The sequence below is a fragment of the Doryrhamphus excisus genome, chromosome 20, assembly GCF_030265055.1.
Source record: "Doryrhamphus excisus isolate RoL2022-K1 chromosome 20, RoL_Dexc_1.0, whole genome shotgun sequence".
NCBI lineage: Eukaryota > Metazoa > Chordata > Actinopteri > Syngnathiformes > Syngnathidae > Doryrhamphus > Doryrhamphus excisus.
The window spans coordinates 3,684,552-3,697,099 of NC_080485.1; the positions used below are offsets into that span (position 1 = coordinate 3,684,552).

The following is a 12,548-nucleotide window of genomic DNA, read 5'->3' on the forward strand; positions in this document are numbered from 1 at the left end:
AAAAACTGGACCAAGTAAAAAGGCAAAAAACATATCACTTCCATACGGATATGGAATATTATACGGATATTGTGATACGGATATTATCCATGACTGATAAACATTTGGAAGTGTGCTTGAGGCTGGCTATCAGCAGCTACTGTCCGGACTATGCATCCCTGGCTGGTTCAATTCAGTGCAAGTCATCAAAGTAAACTCAGGTAATTACAAAAAATGTTAATAGTTAATTATGTGTGTTTTGCAATATTGGCTCATTTGGTTATGTAAGGTACATCAACATACATTGTACGTACAAATAATCCTCAATACATTTGAAAATAAATAGATGTTTTGCATTTTTGTAGTGGGTAGATCATTTGACTCGGTCATTTTAAAAGTAGCTCGCATGCTGAAAAAGTGTGAGCACCCCTGGTGTAAGATACGCTAACACAATGCTTATTCAGCTACACAAAAAATAAACATGAACAGAAAAGGTGTCCAGTGTTTATGTTTTTTCATTAATAAGTCGCTCTGGAGTATAAGTCCCAGGAACAGCCAACCTATGAAAAAAACTGGGACTTATCGTCCAGTTCATTATTTCAACAGGTGTTTTATGATTAATTATGGAGAACTGAATAAAAAAAAAACAACAGAGAACATTATTATAGTGCATATAAAACATCATTTTAAAGCATTTCCTGGTAATAGCTCAATCAAATAATGCTAAAGGTCCTCATCCTCATCCTCATCCTCATGGCACATCTGTTCTTTAATTCTTCCATTTCTAGTCATCGTTTAAGTTAATTGAAATAGCGGCAAATGGGGTCTGACAAATGTATACGTCACTGATAAACAGGTTGGGAAGCAATTGTATATATTTGCATACATTTAAAAAAAAACATGCTAATTGACTTCCTGCAAAGGTCCCTCCTCATTATGTCGACAGTCAAGGCGACCACGCTCAAATATTGTATTAGCGCAAATGCCGAGCTTCTCCATTTATTTTGCCTACGGTTTATTAATGCAGAATTACAGTAGATAACTATAATTATATGCATGGAATCTTTTTAATAGCTACTTGTGTTAATTTAACAATTTAGCAACAGACTGTTGTGTCTGTTTGGGCTTGAACAAGATCAATAAGTAGAAAAGTGCTGAAGAGCTTTATCATCAAGAAATGTGTTCAGTGGAGTTTTTTTGCTCTTCTTTTGTTTTCCAGTTCTGATAAAACTGCTGCTATTGCATAGCATTAGGGAGATTACAAACCATCATTTCTTGGTGGATTATGACAGTTTTGGCTTGCATCCCCACAGACCTCTCGAGGATCATGAAGGGGGCGCAGACATAGCAGTAATGTCATGCTATGTATTTATTATGTATTGTGTATAACACAAAGACCAGCACAACATCAAATTAGAAGGACAAATGGAAGGCGGCTGGAAAGAAGGGCAAAATACAGCAGCTTTCTGGGGACAATGAGAGGGTTTACAGGTATGCCGTTTGTCTATACCAGAGGTAGGGAACCTATGGCTCGGGAGCCAGGTAGGGCTCTTTTGATGACTGTATCTGGCTCTCAAGCATTTCTTACCACAATAAAAATGCATTTTTGCTAACATTTTAAAGTAAACCATCACAGAAATCACTGTTAAAAATAATATTCAAAATCAACAACTTTCTTATGCATTTTAATCCGTCCATCTATTTTCTACTGCAATACGGCCGACCATATCCATCTTTCTTGATGATATTTTCCAGGTCAAACACCAAAACTCGATTATTACTGGGTAATGCGGTAGTCTACCTCGGTCATTGAGATGTCAAAAAAACATGTAAATGTAAACTTTCCTCCTTTAGTCAAATAGTCACCTAGCTAAAGCTGCAGAACCAAACCTTCTGGCAAAGATGGCCAAAAGAATGAAATACATGTACGGAGTATGGTGCAAAACCATGTAGCAGCAGAAGTTGCATTAATGGCAACAAGTATTAGATTTATTATTAGACACTGCGCTGCTCACGAAAGTGTGCTGGCCACACCCCATTGGCGTGGGGTAGTGTGCCTGGTCTACGTAATTAGAGCCCATTATATCTAAAACTGTTGGTCTTACATAAAAATGCACACATTTTATTGCATTCAATGTTTAAAAAAATGTATATGGCTCTCACAGATACACATTTTAAAATATCTGGCCTTCATGGCTCTCTTAGCCAAAAAGGTTCCCGACCCCTGGTCTATACGTACAGTATGTATGTGTCCTGTGATTGGCCGCTGACCATCCGGGGTAGGCTCCACCTCCACACGTTACATATTGTCCAGAAAACAAGGCTATAAACATGAATATTGCAGCTGAGTGTTTCCTGTGCTGCATCTCATCTCATCTCATCTCATCTCATCTCGTCATGCAGTCAGGAAAGTCAGGGGAAATGTTGAATCTAATGAAAAGGTCAGCTTCGCCTCACTTGCTACCACATCACCAGCTTCATTATTATTCCTATTTGGTCATGTTTGAAAAGTAGTCATAACTACATGTATACCTTCAACACGCTTTATATATATTTGCAGTATATTTTCACTGCCTAAAGAAACCAGTTTACAGATATATTTACAAGAAAAAAGAAGTAATCCCAAACAGACGCTAACATAATTAGCAACCATGATAAACCACAGTCCTTCTTGTCTGATATGAGTTCAACAACAACAAAAAATAGCAACAAAATGAATATTTAATATTTGTGTAAATCTTACAGAAGCGCAACAGAGGGACCTTTATTAAGGGGCTGGAATCCTGTTCCATCTCGTCTTTCGTCTCTTCTCACCACCCTAGAACACAAAGCAAGGTCAATTCATACTAGTCGATGACTAGTAAGGTTTTGTATTTGTACAAGTACATTTTTTTATGTGGTTGAAGTTCCAAAGTTGTGCAATAGTGACTAAATTATATCAATTATATATATCATTATATATATATAAATATTCATTCTTTCATTCATTTTCTACCGCATTTTCCTCACGAGGGTCGAGAGGCGGGGTACACCCTGGACTGGTCACCAGCCAATCACAGTGCACATATAGACAAACAACCATTCACACTCACATTCATACCTATGGACAATTTGGAGTGGCCAATTGGGGGGGAATTGAACCCTGGTCTCCTAGCTGTGAGGTCTGCGCGCTAACCACTCGACCGCCGTGCCGCCCGTAATATATATATATATTCATTCATTCATTCATTTTCTACCGCTTTTCCTCACGAGGGTCGCGGGGGGGCTGGAGCCTATCCCAGCTGTCTTCGGGCCAGAGGCGGGGTACACCCTGGACTGGTGGCCAGCCAATCACAGGGCACATATAGACAAACAACCATTCACACTCACATTCATACCTATGGGTATGTCTACCTATTTGGAGTGGCCAATTAACTTAGCATGTTTTTGGAATGTGGGAGGAAACCGGAGTACCCGGAGAAAACCCACGCATGCACGGGGAGTACATGCAAACTCCACACAGAGATGGCCGAGGGTGGGATTGAACCCTGGTCCCCTAGCTGTGAGGTCTGCGCGCTAACCACTCGACCGCCGTGCCGCCCACTATGTATTATATATATTTTTTAATTCATATTATACAAACTTGACATTTTAAAATATTGACAAAAATAATTGATATATATTGTGTTTTTGTTTGCATGACTTTTGATTCATCAGACAGTCTTTGTAATTCTAGCAATATGAAGAAAATGCCAGTAACATTTTTATCTATATTTTTTCAGACAGTTGCCTTTTTCAATCATTTTCTTCTACTTTGGACTCTCGTACGTCCTCATCTGATGAACACTTTAATCAGTTTCCGCAGCTGTGTCTTCTCCTCTTCCTATTACTTTTCACTTCATCCCTTCTGTGCTGATTTGTGGCCTTGATCGCTGTTGGGCCCTCTGCTCATCAATCCTGCAGTCGCTACTTTTGACATCCTCATCCTTTGTTCATCATGGCCTGCAGTGGTTGTCTTCCACTTCATCGTCTGCCTGCCTGTACTCCATGTTGCTCACACTGCCATCGAAAAAGCAAATCTTCAGCTCCGTGTCTCCTGTTATTAGCCATATAAAGTCAAGGTCTGTTTGTTTGTTTTTTTTTTGGGGGGGGGGGGGGGTATAAATGGCTTGTCAACTAGAAGTGACAACTTCTAAAAGCAGCCAGAAAAAGCTCAAGACAGCTTCACTCAGCTTCTTAGCCCAGATCGCCCCCCCCCCCCCCAGCCCCCCCCCTCCTCTCCTCTCCTCCTCACAGTAATTATTCAGTCACTGTTAGTGTGGTCTATTATTCGTTAAAACATTGAAATACAAATGACATGTATTATTGTGGTCACTAGGTGGCAATTAATGGCACAAAACATTGAGACATTACCTTATATTAGATTACCTTAACACTGCATGAAGTCAGCCATGTCCAACATTCATTCATTCATTCATTCATTTTCTTCCGCTTTTCCTCACGAGGGTCGCGGGGGGTGCTGGAGCCTATCCCAGCTGTCTTCGGGCGAGAGGCAGGGTACACCCTGGACTGGTCGCCAGCCAATCACACGGCACATATAGACAAACAACCATTCACACTCACACCTATGGACAATTTGGAGTCGCCAATTAACCTAGCATGTTTTTGGAATGTGGGAGGAAACCGGAGTACCCGGAGAAAACCCACGCATGCACGGGGAGAACATGCAAACTCCACACAGAGATGCCCGAGGGTGGAATTGAACCCTGGTCTCCTAGCTGTGAGGTCTGCGCGCTAACCCCTAGACCACCATGCCACCCTGACATACAAATGACATGTATTATGGTGGTCACTAGTTGGCAATTAATGGCACAAAACATTGAGACATTACCTTATATTAGATTACCTTAACACTGCATGAAGTCAGCCATGTCCAACATGATAGCGTGAAAAAAAGTTCTCCTCTCATTCCGGGAAGTGGCACGTTTTTGGCTTCTTAAGTTTAGAAGAGATCGATTTGAGGCTAACTTGTCTAAAATGCATATCATTTGCATATGATGTTGTCAAATTACAGCAGATTATGCTATGTTTATTCTGGTAACATGACTCAGTGTAGTTTGAGAGTAGTACCCTCTTCTGGTGAGTGTATGTAATAGCAACTGGGAACATAACAATACAGTAGAATGTAATGTATACAATACAGAATTGCAAGCTAATCCGCGTCATTTTTCCTAATAAAGAGTAGCGTTTTAGATCTAGCGATGTAAAAATGGATGAGCTCCACCTTCACGGCATCATGCTGACGGGTCCCGGGTTGGGACTGTCTTTGGGTGGGGCGGACCTGTCAACAACACCAGCTGTTGCTTGGTGAGAACACTAACGATATGCTTTCACTTTTGAGTCCCCAAATACCAAAAAAAACGATGCCAAAAAAGTCGCTAGATTTGTCACAAGTCGCTTTTGAGAGTCACTACATTCTTTCCTAGGATCAATTATTTTGAAGTTGGCAGTCAACCACCATGGTTGTGTTAGACCAGAGGTGGGCAAACTACGGCCCGGGGGCCACATCCGGCCCGCCAAGTGTTTGAATACGGCCCGCCCAATCTTTCCAAAGTATTTCATTTAAACTCAACATACAACCTGGCATCATGGCCTGAGCCAACCTTTTGATGGTTTTATCAATTTCGTTTTTTGACATGGTCTGTTGTTTACAAAGTGCTCCTGAAAAAAGGGACACAAGCACATAATAATAATAATAATAATAATAATTATTATTATTATTAGATTATTATAATTATTATTAGAACTATTCTGATTATTGTAATTATTATATTAATGCTAATTATTATATTAATTATATATAATATTATTGTTATATTTGCATATTTTACATAATAATAATATAATTAGTATTGTTTTAATTTTATTGTAATTATTATAATATTTTATTATTTTTAAAATATTTAAATATAAATATAAAATAATAAATAATAGCAGATTGCATGACAATTTTGCATGACTATTCTGATTATTATAATTATTATATTAATGCTAATTATTATATTAATTATATATAATATTATTGTTATATTTGCATTTTTTACATAATAATAATATAATTATTATTATTTTAATTTTATTGTAATTATTATAATATTTTATTATTTTTAAAATATTTAAATATAAATATAAAATAATAAATAATAATAGCAGATTGCATGACAATTTTACAGATACAATAATACCAGTAAATTTTGTCATATCAATGCGGCCCGCGAGTCAAAAAGTTTGCCCACCCCTGTGTTAGACAATACCACTGTAATATTAATATTTCCTTTGTTTTTCTTTGTCAACATGTCGATGGACTCACCATATTTTATAGAAAACAGCCAAGGGCATTAGCAGAATTCCAAGCAGTAGTGCAGCTGCACAGCTATAGAGAAAATAATCTAAAAAAAAAAAGGCATTCATTAAAAACCAAAAACATTAAAAAATGTGCCTGAACACATTTACCAGTTAGCCCTGTGTGACCTTCCCCTGATTGGCTGATTGCAGGATGATTAGAAGTGGCATTACTTCTCCTCCAATGGCTCCCTAAAATAGACAACAAGGGAAAAAAAATCAATATATTCCAAGAGACATATTTAAGTGCCTCTGGTTATGAACCACCGAGTCCACTCACTGAAGTACGACCTGTTGTGAAGCACATCATGTATCATGCGACAGGTGAGGAGATCGGGGCCGTGCATTTGTTTACACGTGCACGGGTGGTGCAGTGCCGTGCCCATGGTGGCCACAAAGGCCCTTCTGCAGTGTGAGTCCCCTCCAAGAATAACCGATGGATTCATGCGACTGAAACATTCGCTTTGAAGAGCTTCATCGCTGCATGATGCTTCCTCCGGGCTCCAGCATTTCACTTGGAAACTTCTTAGCAATTCTCTGCAACATAACAATCGAAGAGATAGAGACTGGAAAGCCGCAGTCACTAAATTTAGAAGAAAAAAATGATTTGTTGTCATGAGCCTGCACCGGTGTATACGCTAGTGGTTATTGTTCTGGACTTCGGAGCGGACGCCTCGGGTTTGAATCTCCACTCGTACGCATCATCGGTATTCATGAGGAAGGGCATCGGGAATTTAATAGGCTCAGGCCAAAAATCAGTATACGGATTAAAAAACTCCGCTGTGGCCGTAGTCAAACCAAAAGCCGAAAAAATCAAACATGCACGTCATAAAATGGACTATTTAGTGCACAGAAAGACTTTACAAAGTAATATGCCATAGATCGCTGTAGCCTACCCTCTTTCATGTCAGAATTAAACAGCATTCCTTCATCACATACGTTGTCGGCTCCTCTCCCTTTCGGCCATTTTCTTTGTCTTGACGGCCAAATCCATTGCCATCCATTCATCTTCTATGATGCTTACCCTCAAATCCATTTGAACGCAGCATCATATTCATTTCTTTGTGTAATTTCTATGATGGAAGCTTGTCACTGCGAATGTGTCTAATGCGTCCACATCCGGGTGCAGTAAGTGGCGATACGCACCTAATCGTTGGTTGTGACCCAGTCACCTCTTTTTTTGTCAGTTTTAAATGGATGGATGCATTTTATGTTTTGTTGTATATGCTTTATTGTATTTATTGATGTATAGCAGGGGTGCTCGTTAAGTCGATCGCGAGCTACCGGTCGATCGCGGAGGTGGTACTGGTCGATCGCTGGTCGATCGCGGCGTGACATTAAAAAAATATCATCCCAGCATCAATGCCGTCACTTGATTGATATACAGGGCAGCCATTCAGATGACAACTGAATGTTGCCCTTCGGGTGACCAATCAAATCAAACAACGTCTCTAAGTGCAGCAGAACTTACGATGTCAGCCTATCATCCATCCCCGTTACTTGATTGACATACAGGACAACCAGTCAGATGACAACTGAATTTTGACCTTTAGGTCACCGCTCATGCGTAAACAACGATGCAAAGTGCTAAGCTAGTCGGCGAATTGCGAGATTTTAAGCCCTCGCTAAAGTTTATGGTCACTAAAATGAGTGAAGTAGCTGGACCAAGTAAAAAGGCAAAAAACATATCACTTCCATACAGATATGGAATATTATACGGATATTGTGATATGGATATTATCCATGACTGATAAACATTTGGAAGTGTGCTTGAGGCTGGCTATCAGCAGCTACTGTCCGGACTATGCATCCCTGGCTGGTTCAATTCAGTGCAAGTCATCAAAGTAAACTCAGGTAATTACAAAAAATGTTAATAGTTAATTATGTGTGTTTTGCAATATTGGCTCATTTGGTTATGTAAGGTACATCAACATACATTGTACGTACAAATAATCCTCAATACATTTGAAAATAAATAGATGTTTTGCATTTTTGTAGTGGGTAGATCATTTTGACTCGGTCATTTTAAAAGTAGCTCGCATGCTGAAAAAGTGTGAGCACCCCTGATGTATAGTATACGTGAGCGGATGTGATGTGAATGCCTGTGGCACTATGTACATTGCCTACGATTTAGTAGTGTCACTTGGAAAATTGATGAATATTACAGATTATTAGTTGCCCGGGAGGGAAAAACACCAAAAATAAGTCAGGATGTGGCAGATAAGCGCCCTCTACAGGCAGGATAGGGTGCTCAGACGTCCTCAAATGTTCACCACATGACTAAACCAAACAACATGGATGTTTGTGAATGCGTTCAAATTTGAATGTCAGCGAGGGAGGAGGTCTTTCCTTCATAATGTCATGAAAACATGACATGTGTAAGTGCCTGTTCTCTCCAAAGTGGCACAATCAAGCGGTGGAGATGATTTTGGTTCATATTAACAACCTTGCTGAGAAATCAGCATATGCCAGCATACGTTGGTATGGGTATACTAATGGGTGTGCTAATGTTAGAACGACATAAAAAGGTATGTTTTGTGCAATAGGATACCTTTAAATAATGTAAAGCTATCCTCAAAGCATAGTATACAGTCGGACGTACCTGCAGGGTTGGTCCTCAACACAGCGTCTGACTGACTCCTGACAGATCCAAGAGTCAGCACCGCATGTGCCGCCATGCAATGTTCCTCTCATCTGCAGACAGCTGTGGTCTGAAGGGTCACATTCACACATGACCAACATCTCTGCGATGTTATGCGGCATGCTTGCGTAGAAAATTTGAATTTCTCGTCCGCAGCGGTCAGGATCACACTGGGCCACCGTGCAAGCCTGAAGCATGTGTGCCAGATACTTGTTGCACACAGCATCGCTCACACAAAGCCTCATTTGGTCTGTGCAGTCTCCAACAGCATCGTCATCTACAAAAGATGTTATTCCAATGACTTGAGTGTCACATAATTGTTTTATTCCAGTGTGAATAATTCATTACCAAAGCCTATTAAAGTGCTTGATTGCCAGTCAGTCAGTTTGCTTCTCGTCTGTGGAGCTGCTGCGCAAATAATAAGACAATTAGTTGAAAACGAGTTATTCCTGCAGCTCACAAAGGCAATGGCCTTTGGTAAACAACAAATGTAATATGGAGGGTTCTGACAAGACTGCACCTGGCTTTGGTTGGCATTGTGCCACCAGCTCTCGTATGGCGTCGCAAAGTCCCTCCTCCAAAGTGCACACACATCCTCTCAGCTGAGGAAATTGGTCAAATACAGCCTGGACCGTCACGTTACACACCTCTGAATCTGTTATTTGGCATCCTTACAGGTGGAAAACAAGCCCAACAGAGAAAAAGATGCAAGTGAATGAAGCCATGTTTGTCTTGCCTCTGCTGCTGTTGAATGCGTAACAGGTAGATGGTTAAGTGCTGGTTATACACACTTTGCTGCAGGCTAGGATTCAAGACGTGTTGTGTTGGAGCTAAAAAAGTAATTCAATGAAAGAGCCTCAAGGTGCTGTACACAACATGAGGAAATGTCATTATTTCTTCAGTTAGGCAACAACCCATCATTTATTTCAGGCTATCTTCTAAAAATGTCACCTTTATTCTCGCAGATGGTGCCGATGAGAGCCTCTTGGTTTTTGCACACATGTGCAACACACGTGTCCATGTGGATCACACAATCAGAGCGTGCGCTGCTGGCAAGGCTGCAGACGTCAGCAAATAGAAATCCTAAAATACAATAACCCAAAATGACTCATAGCCTGGACAAATTCTGTACATCATATATTGTTCAAATACAATTAAACATATTAGGACATGATGAAATATTTTTTGTTGATATTTATATTATAATATTGAGAGTAGATATGGATCATTTTGGACAGGGAACTTTTTGTAAATACTGTATGTCAAAATATAGTCTTGTTTTTCCTGCCCACATGTTATTTTTGTATAGTCCTATGAATACAGTTCATTCATTATGAAAACTACAGTAAACCTCGGATATATCGGACTCGGATATATCGGAAATTCGCTCACAACGGACAGATAAAAAAGAACCGATTTTTCTGTAATGCATTTCCAATAAAAATTCATTGCATATATCGGATTTTTTATAACGGATTTCGCCTATTTCGGACAAAATCTCCAGTCCCGTTCCAATGCATTTCCATTAAATTTCCCTCGCATATATCGGATGGCCGCATCGTGGCGCTCCGATTCGCCGAATCGTGACAGGCCGCTATACGACGTCATTTGCAGCGTTTGCAGCGTTGCCTGCGCGTCCAGGTACATTGGAAACATAGTCAAGGAAGTGCCTTTTTATAACGGATGAAATCCGATTTACGCATATACCGGATATAAATCCGATATATGCGTAAAACGGACATTTTCCGGTATACGCATATAACGGATTTCGCTTATATCGGACAAAACCAGTGGGAACAATTGAATCCGATATATCCGAGGTTTACTGTAATTATCTTATTATGAGACAAAAAAGTTAATTCAATCATTAATTTCCGCTTATCCTCACGAGGGTCGCGGGGGTGCTGGAGCCTATCCCAGCTGTCTTTGGGCGAGAGGCGGGGTACACCCTGGACTGGTGGCCAGCTAATCACAGGGCACATATAGACAAACAACCATTCACACTCACATTCATATCTATGGGCAATTTGGAGTGGCCAATTAGCCAATTATTATGGGAGGAAACCGGAGTACCCGGAGAAAACCCACGCATGCACGGGGAAAACATGCAAACTCCACACAGAGATGGCCGAGGGTGGAATTGAACTCTTCTTGAGGTGTGATATGATATTAGAAAAGTTAATGGAAGACACCTCATTCCCCACTCGCAGCATTTTACAGTCGTTGCCGATTGTATAATTACAATATGAAGGCGTTCTAGTCTGCGGACATACGGAGCTAGCAAGAATCAAACAGCCTTAATATCCCTAATACTAAATTTTATATATATTTTTTGTGTGTATATTGCATTGAGTATTGTATTTTACATTGCCAAGACCAGTATACATAGACACAATACTATAATCATGCTATAATGAGACCACTTTAAACGGCTCCTATGTCATCATCATACTAGTCATCATCATACTAGTCGTCATCATACTAGTCGTCATCATACTAGTCGTCATCATACTCGCTGTCATCATACTCGCTGTCATCATACTAGTCATCATCATACTCGCCATCATCATACTCGGCATCATCATACTCGCCGTCATCATACTCGTCGTCATCATACTCGCCGTCATCATACTAGTCGTCATCATACTCGTCGTCATCATACTAGTCGTCATCATACTCGTCGTCATCATACTCGCCGTCATCATACTAGTCGTCATCATACTCGTCGTCATCATACTAGTCGTCATCATACTCGCCGTCATCATACTAGTCGTCATCATACTAGTCGTCATCATACTCGCCGTCGTCATACTAGTCATCGTCATACTAGTCATCGTCATACTCGCCATCGTCATACTAGTCATCGTCATACTAGTCATCGTCATACTAGTCATCGTCATACTAGTCATCGTCATACTAGTCATCGTCATACTAGTCATCGTCATACTAGTCATCATCATACTAGTCATCGTCATACTAGTCATCATCATACTCGCCATCATCATACTAGTCATCATCATACTAGTCATCATCATACTAGTCATCATCATACTCGCCATCATCATACTAGTCATCATCATACTAGTCATCATCATACTAGTCATCATCATACTCGCCATCATCATACTAGTCATCATCATACTCGCCATCATCCTGAAATCAATAGCTGCTGCAATGGCAAAGAAGAATGACTGACTCACCAAGCATGACAGCAACTCCTGCATTGATTCTCTGCATGATGGCCAGGAATACCAGGTCTGCTTGAAGCTCATCTGGTGTTGGTGGCTCTATGGAATACAAACACACACACACACACACACACACACACACACACACACATATTCTGGCCATGTGTTCACAGTGGGGGTGGAGGGGTGGGGTGCCGCACCTTACACAACATCACCATCACCAACACTTTAATATGTTGAGATATGTTGAAAGGCAGGAAGTGACAGAAAAACATCAGGGATATTTATTTAAAATGAATATGTGAAAATGGTTAATATTTGGTAAAATAATGGTTAATATTTTTCTCATAAAGCAAGAC

At 40.2% G+C, this 12,548-nt stretch overlaps 1 protein-coding gene across 1 annotated transcript; it reads right to left on the minus strand.

Annotated features, from left to right (window-relative positions):
* Window positions 1-6,484: 6,484 nt before the first annotated feature.
* Window positions 6,485-12,282, minus strand: gfral (GDNF family receptor alpha like; the record flags this gene model as incomplete). Its single annotated transcript, XM_058059259.1, has 7 exons — window positions 12,202-12,282; window positions 9,953-10,084; window positions 9,522-9,671; window positions 9,350-9,409; window positions 8,963-9,278; window positions 6,641-6,897; window positions 6,485-6,552 (listed from the first exon to the last, which is right to left on the minus strand). Coding segments are annotated over exons 1-7 (1,020 nt in total), but the record flags the coding sequence as incomplete, so codon positions are not given.
* Window positions 12,283-12,548: the final 266 nt, after the last annotated feature.